This window comes from Mytilus edulis, chromosome 2, assembly GCF_963676685.1.
Source record: "Mytilus edulis chromosome 2, xbMytEdul2.2, whole genome shotgun sequence".
NCBI classification, from domain to species: Eukaryota; Metazoa; Mollusca; class Bivalvia; order Mytilida; family Mytilidae; genus Mytilus; species Mytilus edulis.
The window spans coordinates 78,184,645-78,203,550 of record NC_092345.1 but is presented as its reverse complement, the minus strand read 5'-3'; the positions used below and the strand labels follow the sequence as shown (position 1 = coordinate 78,203,550).

The 18,906-nt window shown below is 30.3% G+C and overlaps 1 protein-coding gene across 2 annotated transcripts in view; it reads left to right on the top strand.

Annotated features, from left to right (window-relative positions):
* The window catches only part of LOC139513021 (reversion-inducing cysteine-rich protein with Kazal motifs-like), a 66,192-nt gene extending 53,116 nt beyond the window's left edge, over nucleotides 1-13,076 (top strand). Inside the window, exons 14-24 of one of the 2 annotated variants that reach the window (XM_071301085.1) lie at nucleotides 1,093-1,233; nucleotides 2,241-2,447; nucleotides 2,967-3,162; nucleotides 4,386-4,475; nucleotides 5,324-5,388; nucleotides 5,729-5,856; nucleotides 6,585-6,714; nucleotides 7,405-7,509; nucleotides 7,825-8,033; nucleotides 8,982-10,768; nucleotides 10,833-13,076. In XM_071301085.1, the coding sequence (XP_071157186.1) occupies nucleotides 1,093-1,233; nucleotides 2,241-2,447; nucleotides 2,967-3,162; nucleotides 4,386-4,475; nucleotides 5,324-5,388; nucleotides 5,729-5,856; nucleotides 6,585-6,714; nucleotides 7,405-7,509; nucleotides 7,825-8,033; nucleotides 8,982-9,212 (1,502 nt within the window). In that variant the 3' untranslated portion in view covers nucleotides 9,213-10,768; nucleotides 10,833-13,076. The remainder of the gene's footprint in view (nucleotides 1-1,092; nucleotides 1,234-2,240; nucleotides 2,448-2,966; nucleotides 3,163-4,385; nucleotides 4,476-5,323; nucleotides 5,389-5,728; nucleotides 5,857-6,584; nucleotides 6,715-7,404; nucleotides 7,510-7,824; nucleotides 8,034-8,981; nucleotides 10,769-10,832) is intronic. The other variant, XM_071301086.1, reaches the window with a different exon arrangement.
* The last annotated feature ends 5,830 nt before the right edge of the window (nucleotides 13,077-18,906 follow it).

Sequence of the window (18,906 nt, the reverse complement as noted above, 5' to 3'; positions counted from 1 at the left end):
CTTTTACAAAGCTGTTGAAGATGACAACTTGCCTCTTTGACACAAAAAAAATAGATGAAAACTAGTTTTAAAAGTTTAGATTCTCATCTTGTGTTTTTATTTAATGGACAGATTTGAGCCACTGTACTATACAGGAATATATCTGGTCCAGCTTGATTTGATTCAGTGCTAAACAGACATTAATTTGTTCAGTTCTTTGTGGTTGGTGTTGTCTTGCATTCATTTGTTTTATTATTTAAGTTATATAAACTACTCGAAGAAGTTCATACATTTTTGTTTGGCATATAATTTTACTGTGAGTTAGTTATGGCAGGTTACTGTAATATACAAAAATAAATCAAGATATTTTGACACACAAAGAGAGCTATCAAAAACAATAAGTTGAAGAAAATTAGACAACACCATAACAAAAACAGTCCACACATTGCTATAAAAATGAAGTAAGAGTGACAGTGACCCAACAAATAACTAGCTAAGTTGCTTTAGAGAAGAATTAAGCTTAGGTAAAAAGATCTATCTTTGCTTGTTTCAAATGCATATTTTCTTGTTAAAATTATTTGTTTTTACCATGTCCTAGTCCTTGCCCTTTATTTAAAACACACACACTTTAATTAAATGCATTCTATTTATATTATTCATTATGTTTTCATGTAGTAATTGTAGTTTCATGGATAATTTTCAAGTTAATTACAAAATTACAAAATGGCTAGATACCCTTGATAGATTTTATATAACAAAACCATTCTGAAATAAAAATAATAATTGGAAAAGCCTTTTTGTAATGTGAAATCCAGTGAAACGCTGATAACAATCATTAAATTAAATGAAATTTATTTTGCTATAAAATATTGTGATAGGCTGATCATTGTGTATTATTAATATCTAATCAATTCAATATATTTTGTAAAATTATGGTGATGATGAATTTAATAGCTGGTATTAAAATTTATGTCTTTCATAGCAATGAATATTCACTGTTTTAATCAGAATGAATGTAAAACAGTTCCATTGTACTAACTGCAATATGGATATTTCCAGAGTACAACTAATGTCTATTAAGTGAAAAAAATGTTGTTTTTTTTGTAATTGTAGCAGATCCTGCTCCAAAGATTAATTTACAAGAAGTAACAACTCCATGTAACCCTAACCCTTGTCCTGAGGAAGAGACTTGTTGGGTGAACAGGAGGAAATGTCGACATCCAGAAATTTGTTCACCTTTTGTCTGTCATAAAGGTATACATCAAAATTGTCTAACTAGTGACTACCAAATAATATAATTAGGTCGAAGAATTTCTTTTTGGTTTGAAATGAATTGAATTCTTTTATGTATTTTAATTTTCTGTGTTTTTTTTTACAATTTAGTAAAAAAGTAGTCAGCATGTTTTTTTAAATATCACAACTTTAGAAAAGAATAATATAAAAAACGACCTTTTAAATCTGAACATCTAATGAATAAATTGTGACAATAAAAGTGAGAAATGTATGAATGACTAAATTTACAATTATAACAAAATTTCAGATTTTTATGCTCCACCTACGATAGTAGAGGGGCATTATGTTTTCTGGTCTGTGCCTCTGTTCGTTCGTCTGTTCGTTCGTCCGTTCCTTCGTCTGTGCGTCCATTCATCCCACTTCAGGTTAAAGTTTTTGGTCAAGGTAGTTTTTGATGAAGTTGAAGTCCAATCAACTTGAAACTTAGTACACATGTTCCCTATGATATGATCTTTCTAATTTTAATGCCAAATTAAAGTATTGACCCCAATTTCAAGGTCCACTGAACAAAGAAAAAGACAGTGTGAAGCTTAGGTTAAAGTTTTGGTTACAGTTTTTGGTCAAGGTAGTTTTTGATGAAGTTGAAGTCCAATCAACTTGAAACTTAGTACACATGTTCCCTATGATATGATCTTTCTAATTTTAATGCCAAATTAAAGTATTGACCCCAATTTCATGGTCCACTGAACATGTAAAATGATAGTGCAAGTGGGGGGCATCCATGTACTATGGACACATTCTTGTTTTTAAAAACTTTGTTGCTGTTATATTTTTCTAAAAGAAAACAAACATAGCCCTGTTCAAAAGAACCTTGAGAAATGTTCTAGGGAAAATATGTATTTAAAAAAATAATTAAAACTTTAATATAAGAACTACACCTTTTTCAATTCTTTATAACTTTGAACAATACAATTCATCAGTAAATACATATGACTATACTATAGATGAATACTTGATTGCTATTTCAGCTTGTAGAATGGGAGATATATCCAGTGTACTGGTACCTCGCCATTCCTATGTTAGGATACCATTGTATGCTGAGGGACAGGCTAATGTTAGATGTTTTGAACATCAAGTTTGTGTTTGTGGTCAACAGAACTTCCTACATAGGTGTAAAACTATACCATGCTTCAGAAGAGAGAGTTGTGTCCTTGGTCAGACTTCTGTTATAAAAGGTATGTGCGAGTGATTCATTGAAAAACCCAGGATCTACTTTGTTTTGTCATCTACACAGATATTACTACATATTATTAAAAAAAAAAAAATTAAAATACAGATTTTATTCATTATAAGCAAACTATAGCTTCTTCAGTACACATGACACATGTTTCTGAAAACATTTAAGACCAGCAGTTGTAAAGCTGAATAAATAAATCAGAAGATCATAACAATATAATTAAAAACACTCAATTCTGAACAGCCAAAACTAAAACTTTTGTACACAATACTCTGGATTAATTATTATTTGTGTGATACAAAATTATGTGGATTTTGTTGGTACAGGTGAACCACAAAATTAAATGTCCAATGAATGACAAATTTTACATAGGCCTGTATGCAGACTTTGCAAAACCACGAATCATATATCCATGAATATGCATGTTTTCCTCAAACTGGTACCCATGAAAATAAATGAATCCACAGAAAAAAGGCATTTCATACATATTTTTTACATAATTTTTTTTTTTTTCCAGAGCATGGTTCCCAATTTAAGCTGGATTGTAACCATTGTATTTGTAATGAAGGGGAGGTAATATGTACCAAGCATAAATGTCCATCATCAGAAACAAATGTTCGATGGAGGGATCTGCCTTGTGAATGTTCCAGAGATTATCAGCCTAGATGTGGACATAATGGAAAGACCTATCCTAATCCTTGTCTGGCTGAAAGGTATTTTAAATGATAAAACAAAATCAGTTTAACAGAAAACACCATAGATATCTATTTATATAGCACAAATATTACAAGGTGCCTTTTTCCAGAAAAACTTGAATGTCACACAACAAATATTATTACATCACAATGCCATATGATGCATTTTCCCTGAATGACCACAGGTTAACTGAGGTAGTTCATTCATAAAATAGAGATTGGAAATTATTTTTTTTGTAGTCTGCTTAATAATGTTTTTATAGTCTTTAAACTTATTCACAAATACATTGTTTATCTAAAAACTGCTGCATCAATAACACTTTCAAAAAATTTTATACTGTATTCTTGCTGTACAATCTATAATACTAAAATTACGAGGTCCAATTTGTCAGCCGTCATCACGTAAAAACGACGAATCACAGATTTCAACTTTATATATAACTAATATAGTACAAAGGTGTAGATTAAAAATTACACCACTCCATGCCCTTTTGTTTTCCACGTAATTAATATTGCCAATAATTAAGAAGTTCCGGGTCGAGTCCGCTACCGATACCAATAGTATATTCACCTGTTACCTATTACCTTATCTGTACGTTCCGCATCTGACAGGCGCACCACCAAACGTTGTATTCAGGACTAATGTGCTATATAAACGGGTTGTAATCACAGGGTTGACACTACTAAATTGTCAAATTGTTGCCTATTGTAGTATTTTAATCCGTAAGACTTTCTAAGATAACAATACGAATACTAAAAATCTGGACTAAAAAAAGTTTCAATTTGTTAGCGGGCATGACATAGAACAGCGAATCAAAGAATTCAACTTTATTTATAACTAATATAGGACAATGCTGTTGATTAAAAAATACTCCATTTCAGGACCTTTTGTTTTCCAAATATTTAATATTACCAATAATTGATAAGTTCCAGTTCGACGGGTTCAAACAGAAAGATTTGAAAGCAGAGAAAATTGTGTATCTTATAATCGGCATGACTTTATCAGATGACAGTACTAATACTAAGATAAGGCTTGAGCATAATTATATACTTTAAATCAGTCACGGACCCGTGATATCACGGGTGTGTTCTAGTAATGATAAAGGATATAAATTATAAAAAAACATTTGTTAATTGAATGGACTTGAAAATAAGAAAAAAATATATAAATTAAAGCATCTTAATATTAGGTAATGAAAACTTGCTGTTTCTATTTATTAATTGTTCTAATTATTTACTAGGTGTGGCAGATTGAAAAAGAATGAGTTAAGAGAAGGGTCTTGTTATTCCTTTGATGATTGTCAAGATAATCCTTGTGGAGACAGTTACAGGTAAGAGAAAAACAAATATATTCTACGCAGGTAAGAGTGACCCCAAATGATTTCATGGTTCTCCAGTCTGTTATTAAAAAAAAGGAACATAATGACTAAAACAAAATAATTAGATATGTTTAAAAATCTGTAAATTTATAAAGATTATCAACATTGGTATATTTGCTCTAGACTAAAAATGTATTTTGTATATTGTATAAGCATTATTGTTCTGTTTTATGGAAAATATTGTACATAAATGTTGTCTCTATACCATTTACAAGGGTCCTAAAAATTGAACACAATTTTGTTAATATTTGGGGGCGGGGGCAAAAAAAAACCCCTGAATATTTATATTTCAAATCGTTAGGTTCTTACTAGACATCACAACATACCTGAACTTCAAACAACAGTTTTGCTGTATGTGTCAACGTATATTTGTTCCACCTAATAGAAGTTCCAATGGAAAATTTGTTATAAACAATGTCATAATATCTGTTCCTGTTGGAACAAATATTCTATACCATTTATTCCGTTGGGAACATTTAGTGTAATATTTATTTCAGTGGAAATAATATTCCAGAATATTGTTTCCATTTGGAACTTATATTATGAAAGAACTTCTATTCCGTGACATATGAACTGCATGAAATTTTGCACCTACTTTTGTTATTGTGTTCAAGAATAATATATGGTATGCAAGTTTGATAATGCAATGATTTTAAAAAACTAAAAGCTGCAAATTTCATAGGACTTAATCATGCTACTTTCATTTTTGAAAAATCAGAAGTTTGCAGCTGAAGTATAAACGAAATTGAATGTATATTATAGGTTTGTATGATTTAACACTAGTTTTACTGCTTTTATAGGTGCTTACCCAAGAGACAAGTTTGTCTGAGTATTAATTATGAGAACTGCCCACAGTATGAATGTGGTAAGTATATTTTAAAAAGTACAAATTATACTGAGCATCATCAGATAGACACACTATTTCTTCAAAGTTTAAATTTAATATGCCAGAAATTTTATAGTTGTGAATCAATTAATAATTTTAACAGTGTTTTGACATCAAGAGCACCAAATTCTGTCTCATTGAAGAACAGTGCTGCTTACAAGAATAGATGGAAACAAGTTTTATACTCTCAAATTAGAATGAAAACAAATTGAAACAATAGAAAGTTTTGGTAAGCAGTAGAAGAGAAATTGTTTTCCCCATTTCTACAGATCACACATTGTAATATTTCTAATAATTTATAAAAATGTTTTCATTACAGTTCCATTACATGAGAAGTGTGACCACCATTTCCATGACCCAGTATGTGATATTACAGGACAAGAATATAGCAACCCTTGTCTACTGTTACACCATAAACGAACCCTTGATTACAGGGGACATTGTCAGGTAATTATAACACCAAAGTATTGTAGTCATAGTAAGTTTTCAGTATACGTGTATAAAATCGTTAAGAAATCTTACCTCTAGTACAGGTATTTGCTGATAAATATCAAGGAATACCATCTGAAAGTTAACCTAGTGATCTATGACAATGAATAAAAACACCAAGGGAAATGATTAAATAGGGAGGAATTGAATAATTACAATTGTATCAGTATGTTCAAGCTAGTTTATTTTTACATACCTGAACTAAACATTTATGGATTTGTAAGGATACTTGTAAATTTTATGAAATGTCTGATCTAAGCATGTTTAAAATAAACTATGCTAAGTATGTCAGAACAATATTGAGAATGGAAATAGGGAATATTTCAAAGAGACAACAACCCGACCAAAAGCAGACAACAGCCAAAGTTCACCAATGGGTCTTCAATGAATGAGAAAATTGTGCACCCTCAGCTGGCTCCTAAAAAAATAATGTGTACTAGTTCAGTGAAAATAGATGTCACACTAAAAATGAACTAAAATTAAAAACCATACAAGACAAACAAAGGCCAGGCAAAAATGTGGCGGGGTGAAACATGTTTTGTGAGATCTCAACCCTCCACCTATACCTGTAGCTAATGTAGAATAAAGAAACGCATAGAACAATGTTTACTTCAGTGATAGATGTAGCTATTATGGTTTTAATATACCTGATATTATAATCTAATTACCATTGTCTTCTTTTGTAGAGTGACTGTTCTACCTCAGAACCAGTATGTGGACACAATGGAGAAACTTACCCACATGAATGTGCTGCATTAGCTGCCAGAACTACTGTGGATTATTATGGTGAATGTAGAGTCATTGGTCAATATATGGGTAAGTTCTAGTGCATTAAAAACAAATTTAAAATCATTTTTACAGATTTAAAAATGAAATTATTTTTACTCCACAAAGAAAAAAGTATATTATATTACTGATGTCCATTCCTGTTTCTGTCTGTGTGTCAATTCCATATTTGATACTAAAACTAGTATCATGAAAAACATTTTGAACATATGAGACATTATTCTTCCCAACTACAACACAACCTTCCTGATACATACCTGGGCATAATATAGAAGAAATAGATCACAGTTCATCACGGTTAACTGACATTGAATGTTTTATATAGATATTAGTCAAGGCTTCTACCAGTTTCAAGAATGTTTAAGGGATAATCTATTTTTTATGCTGTCAGTTCGTCCGTCTGTCCAACTTATGGATTTATGGTCTAGGTAGCTTTTGATGAAGTTCAATGCCAATTATATTTTAATGAATTCTTGGCTTAGGTCTAATTTTCTTAAAAGCAATGATTAAATTCTACAATTTAGGTCAAATGTGACTTATTTATGACATCAGAAATGACTTTCTGCAATTCCTTTAAATATAGCTTTGAAAGGCTTAAAAAGATAAGCAGTGTAATTTTTGAATTAAATAATGATTCCTAGCATACCTCCTACTTTTATGATCAATATACAATTGCAGTGTAAAGAAGAACAATGATAAGAGCATTGTTTTTAATTATAGGTAATATTTCCAAGACAGCAGATTGTTCAAATGTTAGGTGTGTACCTGTAAAACCAGCTAATTGTCGACCAATAATCCCACCAGGGGGCTGTTGTCCAGTATGTGGTAAGTGTTATATAACGAATTTTATGGTTTTGCACAAGCAAAAAAAACATATATCCTTGCACAAATATACATATAAAACTTCAAACTGTTTGGTAATTTGCTCAATGGACTGTTGTATTTTATTTATTTTTTTAGAAAAAAGGTTAACAGAACTTGCAATCCCAGCTGGCAGCTAGTACCTCTGAGCATTATGATATTATTGCAGTTATCTTTTATAAAGATACAAAAGTTGGTTGATATTTAGTTAAATTTTACATTTTAAAATAAAAGCAGATAGTGAAGAAAGATAATAAATGTTAAATACTTTGTTTGTAGCTGCTGAATTACGCATGTTGTATAGTGTTAATATGGTTGATGTGATGACAACATCAAGGCCGTCTGGTCCCATCACTGTCAGCAGCATTTTAGATGTTCTCTCTCAGCAGTTAATGGTGAGGGAATGTGATGTCTTTGGCTACCTCAATGTAGAAACAGACCTAGTGGTCTTAGTTAAACCTGTTACTGCCTCACCTACTCTATTACAGGTATGTTATTATATTCTTAAAGATATTAAGTTTTGATGATTGTTGTTAGCTCATTGTCTACGGTCAAATAAGGAGAAAGACACTATTTAGAATATTCATGTATGAAATTCAGATTTTGAAAATACAGTTGGTTATAAGCATCAGGATATTGATACACAAAGGATGACCTTTATTAATTTATGAGTGTTATTTTCATTTTTAATACACATCCATCTGTCCTAGAATTATAGTGAACAGGTTGATAGCATATTTGTTATTTGTTTGTAATACTGTAGTTATCAGTATTGTGTTGAAGTTAAAAAAAGTACATTTTTTATTATTATATACGTTTGAGATTTTCTGTGGGTCCATTTTTTTTCGTAGAGTACGTATGTTCATGGATTTCATTGGAGTGTATGTGTAAAACAAAATGTAAATTCCCTCAAGTCTTGTATGCAGAATTTACAAGAAGGAAGTACTTACACTTATGATAAGAAGAAAAAAAAACCCCAAAAATCAACCTCCTAGGGAAAATCAAATGGCAAAATCAAAAACTCAAACACATCAAACCAATGGATAGCAACTGTCATACTCCTGAATTGTTACAAGCATTTTCTCATGTAGAAAATTGTGGATTAAACCTGGTTTTAGAACCTCTCACATTTATCACAGTCACATTTAATTCTATTATATTGACTATTATGTGTGACCAAAACAGACATAATAGGAAAAATGTCATAAATTGTGGTACAGTTGCAACATTGTGTTATAATGTAAATCACTATAAAAAATAAACTTATTTGCAACAAAGAAACATGAGAAGGAATATAGTCAAATGTTTCTTCATTTTCAGTTATCCGAGATATTTTACCAACAAAAAATCAAAAAATCAACAGTATTCATTTATTTTAGTATTTTAAATCTTTGTTGTTTGATATAGTGTTATTAATTATCTCAAATTATTTTCAGCTTGAAGCTTGCATTAAAGAGACAGAAAGAATAGAATACCTCATTCAAAATGACAGTCCATTGTTAAAATCACATGTAACAATGACACCGTTGCTATTAGCAACACTACGAACTCCTGGAACAGCCCTTTCTAGGGCCGGTGCTCTGTCAGGAGGAGCTGGTGCTCCGTATCAATCTGTTTTACTAACAGCATTACTTGTGATAGCATTAGTCAGACTGACGTTTTCCTGATAACTACTTATTATAAGCATTAGAATTATAAAGAATCTCATATGAGGCTTGTGGTAGCCATAATGAAGTAACTAAAGATATAAAAAGCTGTGACTTGTTTCAGAGATTGGATAAACCTACCATGTTTGAAGTTCTGAATGGCTAAATCATTTACTTCAAGTACTATTAGCCATAAGTTTCAAATTAGTACTAAAATTAAAATCAACTGGTCAGCATTGCTTCATACCAACTGAAAATCCTGCCACCATGTGGGTATTTGTTTTGGATCCAGTTTGAAATTACTGTTTAAATCACTGCTTAATGGCTGAATTTTAGTTATTTTATGTTCATTATTGTTTTGTTAAAGCTGGTATTTCTATTTAAGATTTTTTCACATCTTGTTGTCACATAAAAATTTCGTGTTTTTTGTTTTGTTCTTATTTTGTTGAATATTGTTATTATTGAAACATATATACTTAAAGTCAGGTGCTACAATGATAACAGTTACAATTCTATAAACTTTGTCTAATACATTAATATACAATATAAATATATTATGTAATAATGATATGCGTCGACTTTGCAAGTTAGTCTGTTGAAATTAAATGAAAGCAATAAAAAATAGATATAAATATGAAGATGATGAAAGTACCTTGATACTGACAAGCATTCTAACAGTATTTTTATTGAAAGTCATAGATTTCAGGGAAATTATTAAAATAAAAGTTAACACTGTTTTGATTGGGGAAATATTCTGGTTCTGGTTCAAATACTGACACTAAAAATTTAATATGAATATTTGGTCAATTTGAGACAACCTGCATACACTGTAAACTATATTTCTCTATCATTTATTTGATGTATCCTACATTGACATTGTCATCATAAACATGTGTTGATAGCATCTTCTTTTAAATAGATATATTGGAATTTATAATGCTATTAGATCTGATATGATGTTTCATATTAGTCTGACAAAATGAAATAAAATCCTTTGTATTAAAGTAAAGTTTTGAATCCTTATTACAAATGGAACGATTTAACGGCACAAGTTTTCCTCCATATAGAGATCTCTTGTGTTTAATATAACTAGACTTTATTGCTAATAAGCTTCTGTCCTATTTTTTCAAAAATGTATTTTCTACTGGTGCTTATCTATAACTTGGAAAATGTAACTTGTGTTATATATATGAAAACTAATGTACCAGCTCCTAGATTGTCAACATTTAAGATTAAGGATGAATCAATATGTTTGTTATTATTTTAGAGCCATCAGTATATGTGAATTAAAATGTCACCTCACCTTTATTTTTTTCGTCAACAAATTGAATATGGAAAACAAATCTAGATCATAATTGTTAACTTATACATGTGATTTTGTAATACTCTTTATAATATGTCAAACTGTATTTAACTATATTAATTATCTACAAAACAGGTAATTATTTGAAGAGAGATTTACATATGCCATTGCAAAATTGACAAGGAAATGTGTTCTGAAATTTATTTGACTTTCTAATTAACTTAATTTGAGTGCTACTAAAAATCTTCAATTTGCATCTGGTATACTTATAAAGGTATTATGTTGGCATCTGGTATACTTATAAAGGTATTATGTTGGCATCTGGTATACTTATAAAGGTATTATGTTGGTATCTTTGGGATGCATCTGGTATACTTATAAAGGTATTATGTTGGTATCTTTGGCATTTTTTGCATTGGATTTTTAATGGTATTAATTTTAAATTGCTTTTTATCTCTGGTAAAATTTACCACAGATGGAAGCAATTAATAAATCCTATGAGAAGACAAACAGATCTATGACAAAAAATTATATTGAATATAACTAGCAATCTTGTTAAAACTTGAAAGTTAATTTCAACCCTAGATATATTGTTTTCATTTCTCTAAATGCTCTTTGAGAATTTTGTCTAATTTCCTCCTCTTAAACATATCAATGTTTCACTTGCTACACTATTCATTTGCTGTAAGAAAACAATATGATAGAAAACTGCCTTATACCCTTTCCCACCAGAATCAACTTATGTACTACCATTTAATAACTTTAGCATGTCAATTTTGTGTATCTTGTTATGTTTATTTATTATGTTTTATTGTCATTTATCTGAAATAAACAGCATTTTAAAAGATGATTACCAAATATTTATATGTAAATATATTTGATATGATTTATGCATTATAAATGCAAATAAAGTATATTTGTGTTTATATAATGAATTGTAAAATGGCATTTTTTTTTTTTTGTGTATATGTCCTACTTAGTAAATAACTTTTCTTTTAATATCAATACAAAACCGTTGTTCAGTTGCATTTCAACATCTCCATCATCAAGCTAACATTTTTGTCTCTTAAATTTTTTTGTGCAAATTAAGGTTAACTTAGAATTATTGTCAAAGCTGTATTTGTACTGTTCTGTGACTATTAAATCTTCAAAGGGTTATTTCATCTCACCATCTGAATTTCTGATTTGAAAACATAGAATTAAGACATTGTCATTCCATTTCTGTAATAAGTAAACTGTCCATAGTATCAATATTATCAAAAGGTTACAAATATGTAAGAATTATGAGTAATGAGTATACAATATTTTGCAGCTTACAAAAATACAAAGGTTATGTTTTTTTTCCAAGAATATATGTGAAATCTATGTTTGTGCATGATTGTACATTTGTAGAAACTGTTTGTGCCATAGTGTTAATTGTTATTGCTGTGATATTTAAATGTTTATAATTTTATTCTACTTAATGTAGGAAGTGCTAAAACATTCAGCGTCAATACTTTTATTAGTGCTGGATATATTCTACAAATTTTATAATTGTTTTCAAGTTTATTTTTAATAACACTTAATTGTAAGACACAAAACATAATATAATACACATCTGATGTCTATATTGACTGCTTTTCAGAATTACATCTCATATATTTAAATTTGGCTCTTGGAGATGAGCATCTTTGAAAGTTCCTCTCCTGGAAAATCTTGATTTGATCAGATGAAAAAGTATAAAGTAATTTATACTCTTCCACTCACTAAGTTCAAAACTATTTCATCCCTTTTTATTAACGTATTTTATAAATTAAGTTCAGGATTTCAAGCAATGTTTTTCTTGAATTATGGCGTTAACATTATGACAATGCAAGTGTTGAATTATCCATATAAACTTTGTTATTTTCTTGGACTTGTAAGATAGGTGAAATCTTTTTGTACATAGACACAATTTTTATATTATTTTATTTATAACTGTGTACATTTTTTAATCTGTATAAGGTTATATAAACGAACCAAAGAACTTGTAAGCATTGTATGATTATTTGCACAATATTTGAAAGGTGTGTGGCTGACTGTGGGAATTTTTGTGTGCTTGCAATGATCATAAGATGAATGTTGGGTTAAGTGTTTTAAAAGAAAAAATACTGTGATGATGATAGAAAATTGAAATAACAAAATATTTTAAAAAACTAAATCCTGTTAAGAACCTTTGCAATCTGATTGGTTCAGAAAAGTGACAATTTCAAACGAATTTATTTCAAATACAAAACTTTGAGACCATTGAATAGCCATGACCATTTGCAAAGGTGTAAACAAAGTTATTTATTATTTGGTTGAAACTAAAATGGAAGTGTTAACTTTTTTTCATTAAATTTCTGTATATATGGAAAAGACAAGGTGTTTGTTTTCAAGTATGAATGAATAAGTGCTGTATTTTTGTACATCAGTATGAATGTTGTGCACATTCTACGTTGCATCTAGTCATAAAATATCATAGTGGACTATGCAATGTGTCATTGCTTTGTATATATATCATTCTGTTATCATCTCTATTGTTACAATGAAGGAGAAAAAATAAAGTTATTTTGTTGTGTAAATGTGTAGTTTTTTGTGATTTCATTGAATCGACATTGGACTATTTTGCTGTATAAAAGCCGACACAGATGATATTAATGTGCCTGAAATAACATTTACAAAATAAGTTCATGAAAATCACAGAATTCTTTATATCATTTGACTCTTACATGAAAATACAGACATTGTTTGATTGAAATCGACTGGTTGAAATTTGTAAATTATTTTCAATTAAGGAATAAATTGACCTCAATCGAAGTTCTGAAGAAATGCAAATGGTGCTCTATAGGCATTGAGAGTGAAGAAAACACAGTTAACACATTAAAACACAACTCTCAACATAGAAGAATAAATTTTCCCTCCTCATTATAAAATGCAGTGTTAATGATAGTTAAACACCTTTACAAGCCCTAAACACCTCTGAAGAGAGAAATAGGAGAAGCTTCCTGGACATACATTGATACATTATAATTGGTTTTCAGATACAAGAATTATTTTCAATAAATACCAAAAGTGCTCTTTCATACATCAAAAGTTAAAAAAAAAAATAACTGGTACATGTATTGCACCTGCACCTTGTATATTGATATTTATTGAGTATGGTTCTATCTAAAAACCAATTACTACGTATCAAGGTATTTCTAGTGAGCACCTTCAATTTCTTTCTATAGAAATGTTTTTTGATAGTTGGAAGGTGTTTACAAAAATTTACAAAGGATCTAATAATGAACAGGAAAGAATAGTATCTGCTGTGTTGATTGTTGTGTTTTCAATGTGTGAACTGTGTTTGATGCATTCCCATTGCCTATAATGTACTATTTGCATTGCACACAGTTTACACACTTTAAACACAACAAATACATTGAAAAACAATCAACACAGAAGCATACAATTTATTATATTATCCTTCCTCATTATAATTAATGATAGTAAACACCTTTCAACAATCAAAATACGTTTACAGAAATAAACGGGAGATGCTTAATTAAATACATTCATACATCATAATTATTCCCCTACGGACGAAGTACTTGGAACACATTCTTGTTTTCTTCATGCTTTAAGATATTGATTTGATATGTGGTGTATTGTTTTATAATGACATGTTGCAGACCAAGTTCGAATCTTCAGCAGAGTTATGGTCCTTTGATCAGAAAATTTTCTCAAAATAATCAGTATTTCTTTGTCCCCTACCGACAAAGTCGAAGGGGACTTTAAGTTTGAACACCATCCGTCACAGACCAAATTTTATTTTTGTCCGGTCTAGTGATTTTGTACAGAGTTATGGTCCTTGGACTTTTCTCAAATAATTAGTTTTACACACTTTTTATACGACCGCAAATTTTGAAAAAATTTTCGTCGTATATTGCTATCACGTTGGCGTCGGCGTCGTCGTCGTCGTCGTCGTCGTCGTCGTCGTCGTCGTCGTCGTCCGGCGTCCGAATACTTTTAGTTTTCGCACTCTAACTTTAGTAAAAGTGAATGGAAATCTATGAAATTTTAACACAAGGTTTATGACCACAAAAGGAAGGTTGGTATTGATTTTGGGAGTTTTGGTCCCAACATTTTAGGAATTAGGGGCCAAAAAGGGCCCAAATAAGCATTTTCTTGGTTTTCGCACTATAACTTTAGTTTAAGTTAATAGAAATCTATGAAATTTTGACACAAGGTTTATGACCACAAAAGAACGGTTGGGATTGATTTTGGGAGTTTTGGTCTCAACAGTTTAGGAATTAGGGGCCAAAAAAGGGCCCAAATAAGCATTATTCTTGGTTTTCGCACAATAACATTAGTTTAAGTAAATAGAAATCAATGAAATTTAAACACAATGTTAATGACTACAAAAGGAAGGTTGGTATTGATTTTGGGAGTTTAGGTCTCAACAGTTTAGGAATTAGGGGCCAAAAAGGGACCCAAATAAGCATTTTTCTTGGTTTTCGCACCATAACGTTAGTATAAGTAAATAGAAATCTATGAAATTTAAACACAAGGTTTATGACCATAAAAGAAAGGTTGGGTTTGATTTTGGGAGTTTTGGTCCCAACATAATAAGGGGCCCAAAGGGTCCAAAATTAAACTTTTGTTTGATTTCATCAAAATTAAATAATTGGGGTTCTTTGATATGCTGAATCTAACTGTCATGACTGTGTATGTAGATTCTTAACTTTTGGTCCCGTTTTCAAATTGGTCTACATTAAGGTCCAAAGGGTCCAAAATTAAACTTAGTTTGATTTTGACAAAAAATGAATCAGTTAGGTTCTTTGATATGCTGAATCTAAAAATGTACTTAGATTCTTGATTATTGGCCCAGTTTTCAAGTTGGTCCAAATCGGGGTCCAAAATTAAACTTTGTTTGATTTCATCAAAAATTCTTTGATATACCAAATCTAACTGTGTATGTAGATTCTTCATTTTTGGTCCTGTTTTCAAATTGGTCTACACTAAAGTCCAAAGGGTCCAAAATTAAACTTAGTCTGATTTTAACAAAAATTGAAATCTTGAAGTTCTTTGATATGCTGAATCCAAAAATGTACTTAGATTTTTTATTATGGGCCCAGTTTTCAAGTTGGTCCAAATCAGGATCTAAAATTATTATATTAAGTATTGTGCAATAGCAAGTCTTTTCAATTGCACAGTATTGCGCAATGGCAAGAAATATCTAATTGCACAATATTGTGAAATATCAAATTTTTTTTTAATTAGAGTTATCTTTCTTTGTCCAGAATAGTAAGCAAGAAATATCTAATTGCAAAATATTGTGCAATAGCAAGATTTTTTTTTAATTGGAGTTATCTTTCTTTGTCCAGAATCAACTTAAATCTTTGTTATATACAATATACAATGTATATTCACTTTTTACTACCAACTGATAAATTAAAATAATCTTTACCATTCAGTGATAACAAGCAGTTTTTTTACATCTTAATATTTTATGATGTATTTAAATGAGTAGTTATTGTTGCAAACTCCATTAGAAATTTTAATTGAGATTAGTTTTGGAATAAGGGAAAGGGGGATGTGATTAAAAAAATTGGGTTCAATTTTTCTCATTTGAAATTTCATAAATAAAAAAGAAAATTTCTTCAAACATTTTTTTGAGAGGATTAATATTCAACAGCATAGTGAATTGCTCTAAGAGAAACAAAAATTTTAAGTTCATTAGAACACATTCATTCTGTGTCAGAAACCTATGCTGTGTCAACTATTTAATCACAATCCAAATTTAGAGCTGAATCCAGCTTGAATGTTGTGTCCATACTTGCCCTAACCGTTCAGGGTTCAACCTCTGCGGTCGTATAAAGCTACGCCCTGCGGAGCATCTGGTTTCATTATGCTTGAAGATATTAATAACTGGTATACAGTTTAACCATGACAAGTTACAGACCAAGTCTGAATTCTGTTTTGGTCTAATGATTTTGTGCTGAGTCATAGTCCTTGGACTTGAAAATTCACTTAATTAATCAGTTTTAAACAGTTTTCCCGTGTTGCTTGTAGATATTGGCTTGATATTTGTTATTTTGTTAACCATGACAAGTTGATCAAGTATAAAGTATTTTGTTCCAATACAATGAAATTTTAATCGGTAAGGGATTATGTATTGCCATGCAATACTCTCAGAATTTTTGTTAGATTTGAGATACGTGAACCAGATTCAATCAATATCAAAAGTGCTCTTTTCATACATAAAAAGTCAAAAGAATGAAACACTGGCAAATGTATTGCACTTCGCAGATGACGTGAATCATTAGAAAAAGCTTACCATAGGTGAATGCTTGAGATATGTATCTACATCAGATATGTATACAGTGAACCCCGACGAAGGTCGATTAGCACATCCAAGAATGGACATTACCATAGGCAATGAGGGCATTTTGATATCAATAAAAACTATAAATTCATAAAAAGCCATATACCCTCATAAGATAACTAGCTTAGTGCTAAAGGAGTAGATGACACATGTACACACATAATGATCACATTTGCACAAAATGAATACTCTAAGCAAGAGAAGTAGGTTAACATGAGTGGAACTAAGCAGGCGTCACACCTATGGAAGCTAGATTTCTCTCTAAAATATATTTCCTGAATAATATCTGACAACTTCAATCAAATAGCATATCAAACGACGTACAGTATGGATTCATTATATATCGATAAGTTAATAAATGATCATTTTCCCAGTATACAAGCTGTCGCACATCAATGACAAAATGTACAAAACTACTTAATCATGGACTTTGCAAAAGCTATTGATAAACTTCTACACAGAAGATTCCTATACGAACTCGTATTCATATATGAACTACAACTACAAATTGAACAGATAATGTTTTGCAAGTGACTAAATATGAACAGTCTAATTAAAACCAGAAACTTTTGATAAAATACCAGTACAATCAGTTGTTATTTATTTATTAGGTCCGATACAATTCTTTATATTAAAGAGTTACCAGAAATCAATTTCACAAATAATACACGATGGTCTTGAAGTATAGATTCTAGGTGTTGACGTTGTTTATTGTTTTAATAACATAACATGTTATGGTTCATTTTTATAAGTCTTTGTAAATTATTACTTTTACTGTTTAGTCTATTTTTGGTAATATACAGTCGACGTGGCTCGATACTTATACATCCCGACATTGTATTATTGTGCTGTGTTAAATTTTTGTATTCTTGTCGTTCTATTTTGCTAAAATTCTTTTTCTATATGCCTTTTTGTTTTGCTTTGTTGAAAAAGTTCGTTTATTTTTATAGTGATTAAAATTATAGCATAATGTTGACTGATGTACCCCTTTTTTTGACATTTTTACCCATTGTGTCTGACAGTAGTGTTTGTTTTGTTCACACATCGACCCCAATATAATGAAATTTTATGGTTTATCTTGGTTTAAACCGGGTTATCCATTCGTTTGATGTATTTGAGCTTTTTTATTTTATTATTTGATTTGGGACTTTTTCAATTTTCCTTGGAGTTCGTTTTTTTTATATATATATATGTATTAACCATGCAACGACACAGTAAAACAAAAATATACATTTGAGGTCACCACGTATCAGTGTTCAATCATTGAAGCTCAAGATCGCCCGAGTCTATACAATAAAGAAGATCTGCGATCAGCAAATAGTACTTTAAAGGATAAAAATATTTGAACAAGATAATTCATAGAGAAGGTTACCATTAAACAAATTCTCATGCTGCAAAGTCAGGCCAAAGTTAGCATGTTTTATTACGCACCAAGAAAACAGTATAATTATCGATGCTTCACATACAGAAATTGGAAATCAACAGCTTTGATCAATTTGTGTAAATGAGAACAATAAATGCTACCAATTTACACATGCTCAATGTCGAATTGAAAAGAAACAGGTTTAATTAACTACATTTAGAACGAAGCAAAGACATAAACGTCACTGCTCATTCCTTAAATTCTTCTTTTGGTCAATTAATGTCGTAAAAGACGTTGACATATATGAAAAATGCATTAGAGCGACACTTTGGCTTGAAGACTAGCAATAAATCTGCAATTATCAAGAACAAGCTATCTTTAACCTTCAATATTTCTACATCATATGTCAGAACATTGGAATATAGATTGCATCATCAGAAAACGTATGTTTTTTTTCAGACTGGTGTTTGAAATTTACATTTGTTGTAAAGTAACTCATCATAGACACTTCAAGGAACTATTGTGCTGGTGGACGTTTCGTCCCCGAGGGTATTACCAGCCCAGTAGTCAACACTTCGGTGTTGACATGAATATCAATAATGTGGTCATTTTTATAAATTTCCTGTTTACAAAACTTTTAATTTTTCGAAAAACTAAGGATTTTCTTATTCCAGGCATAGAT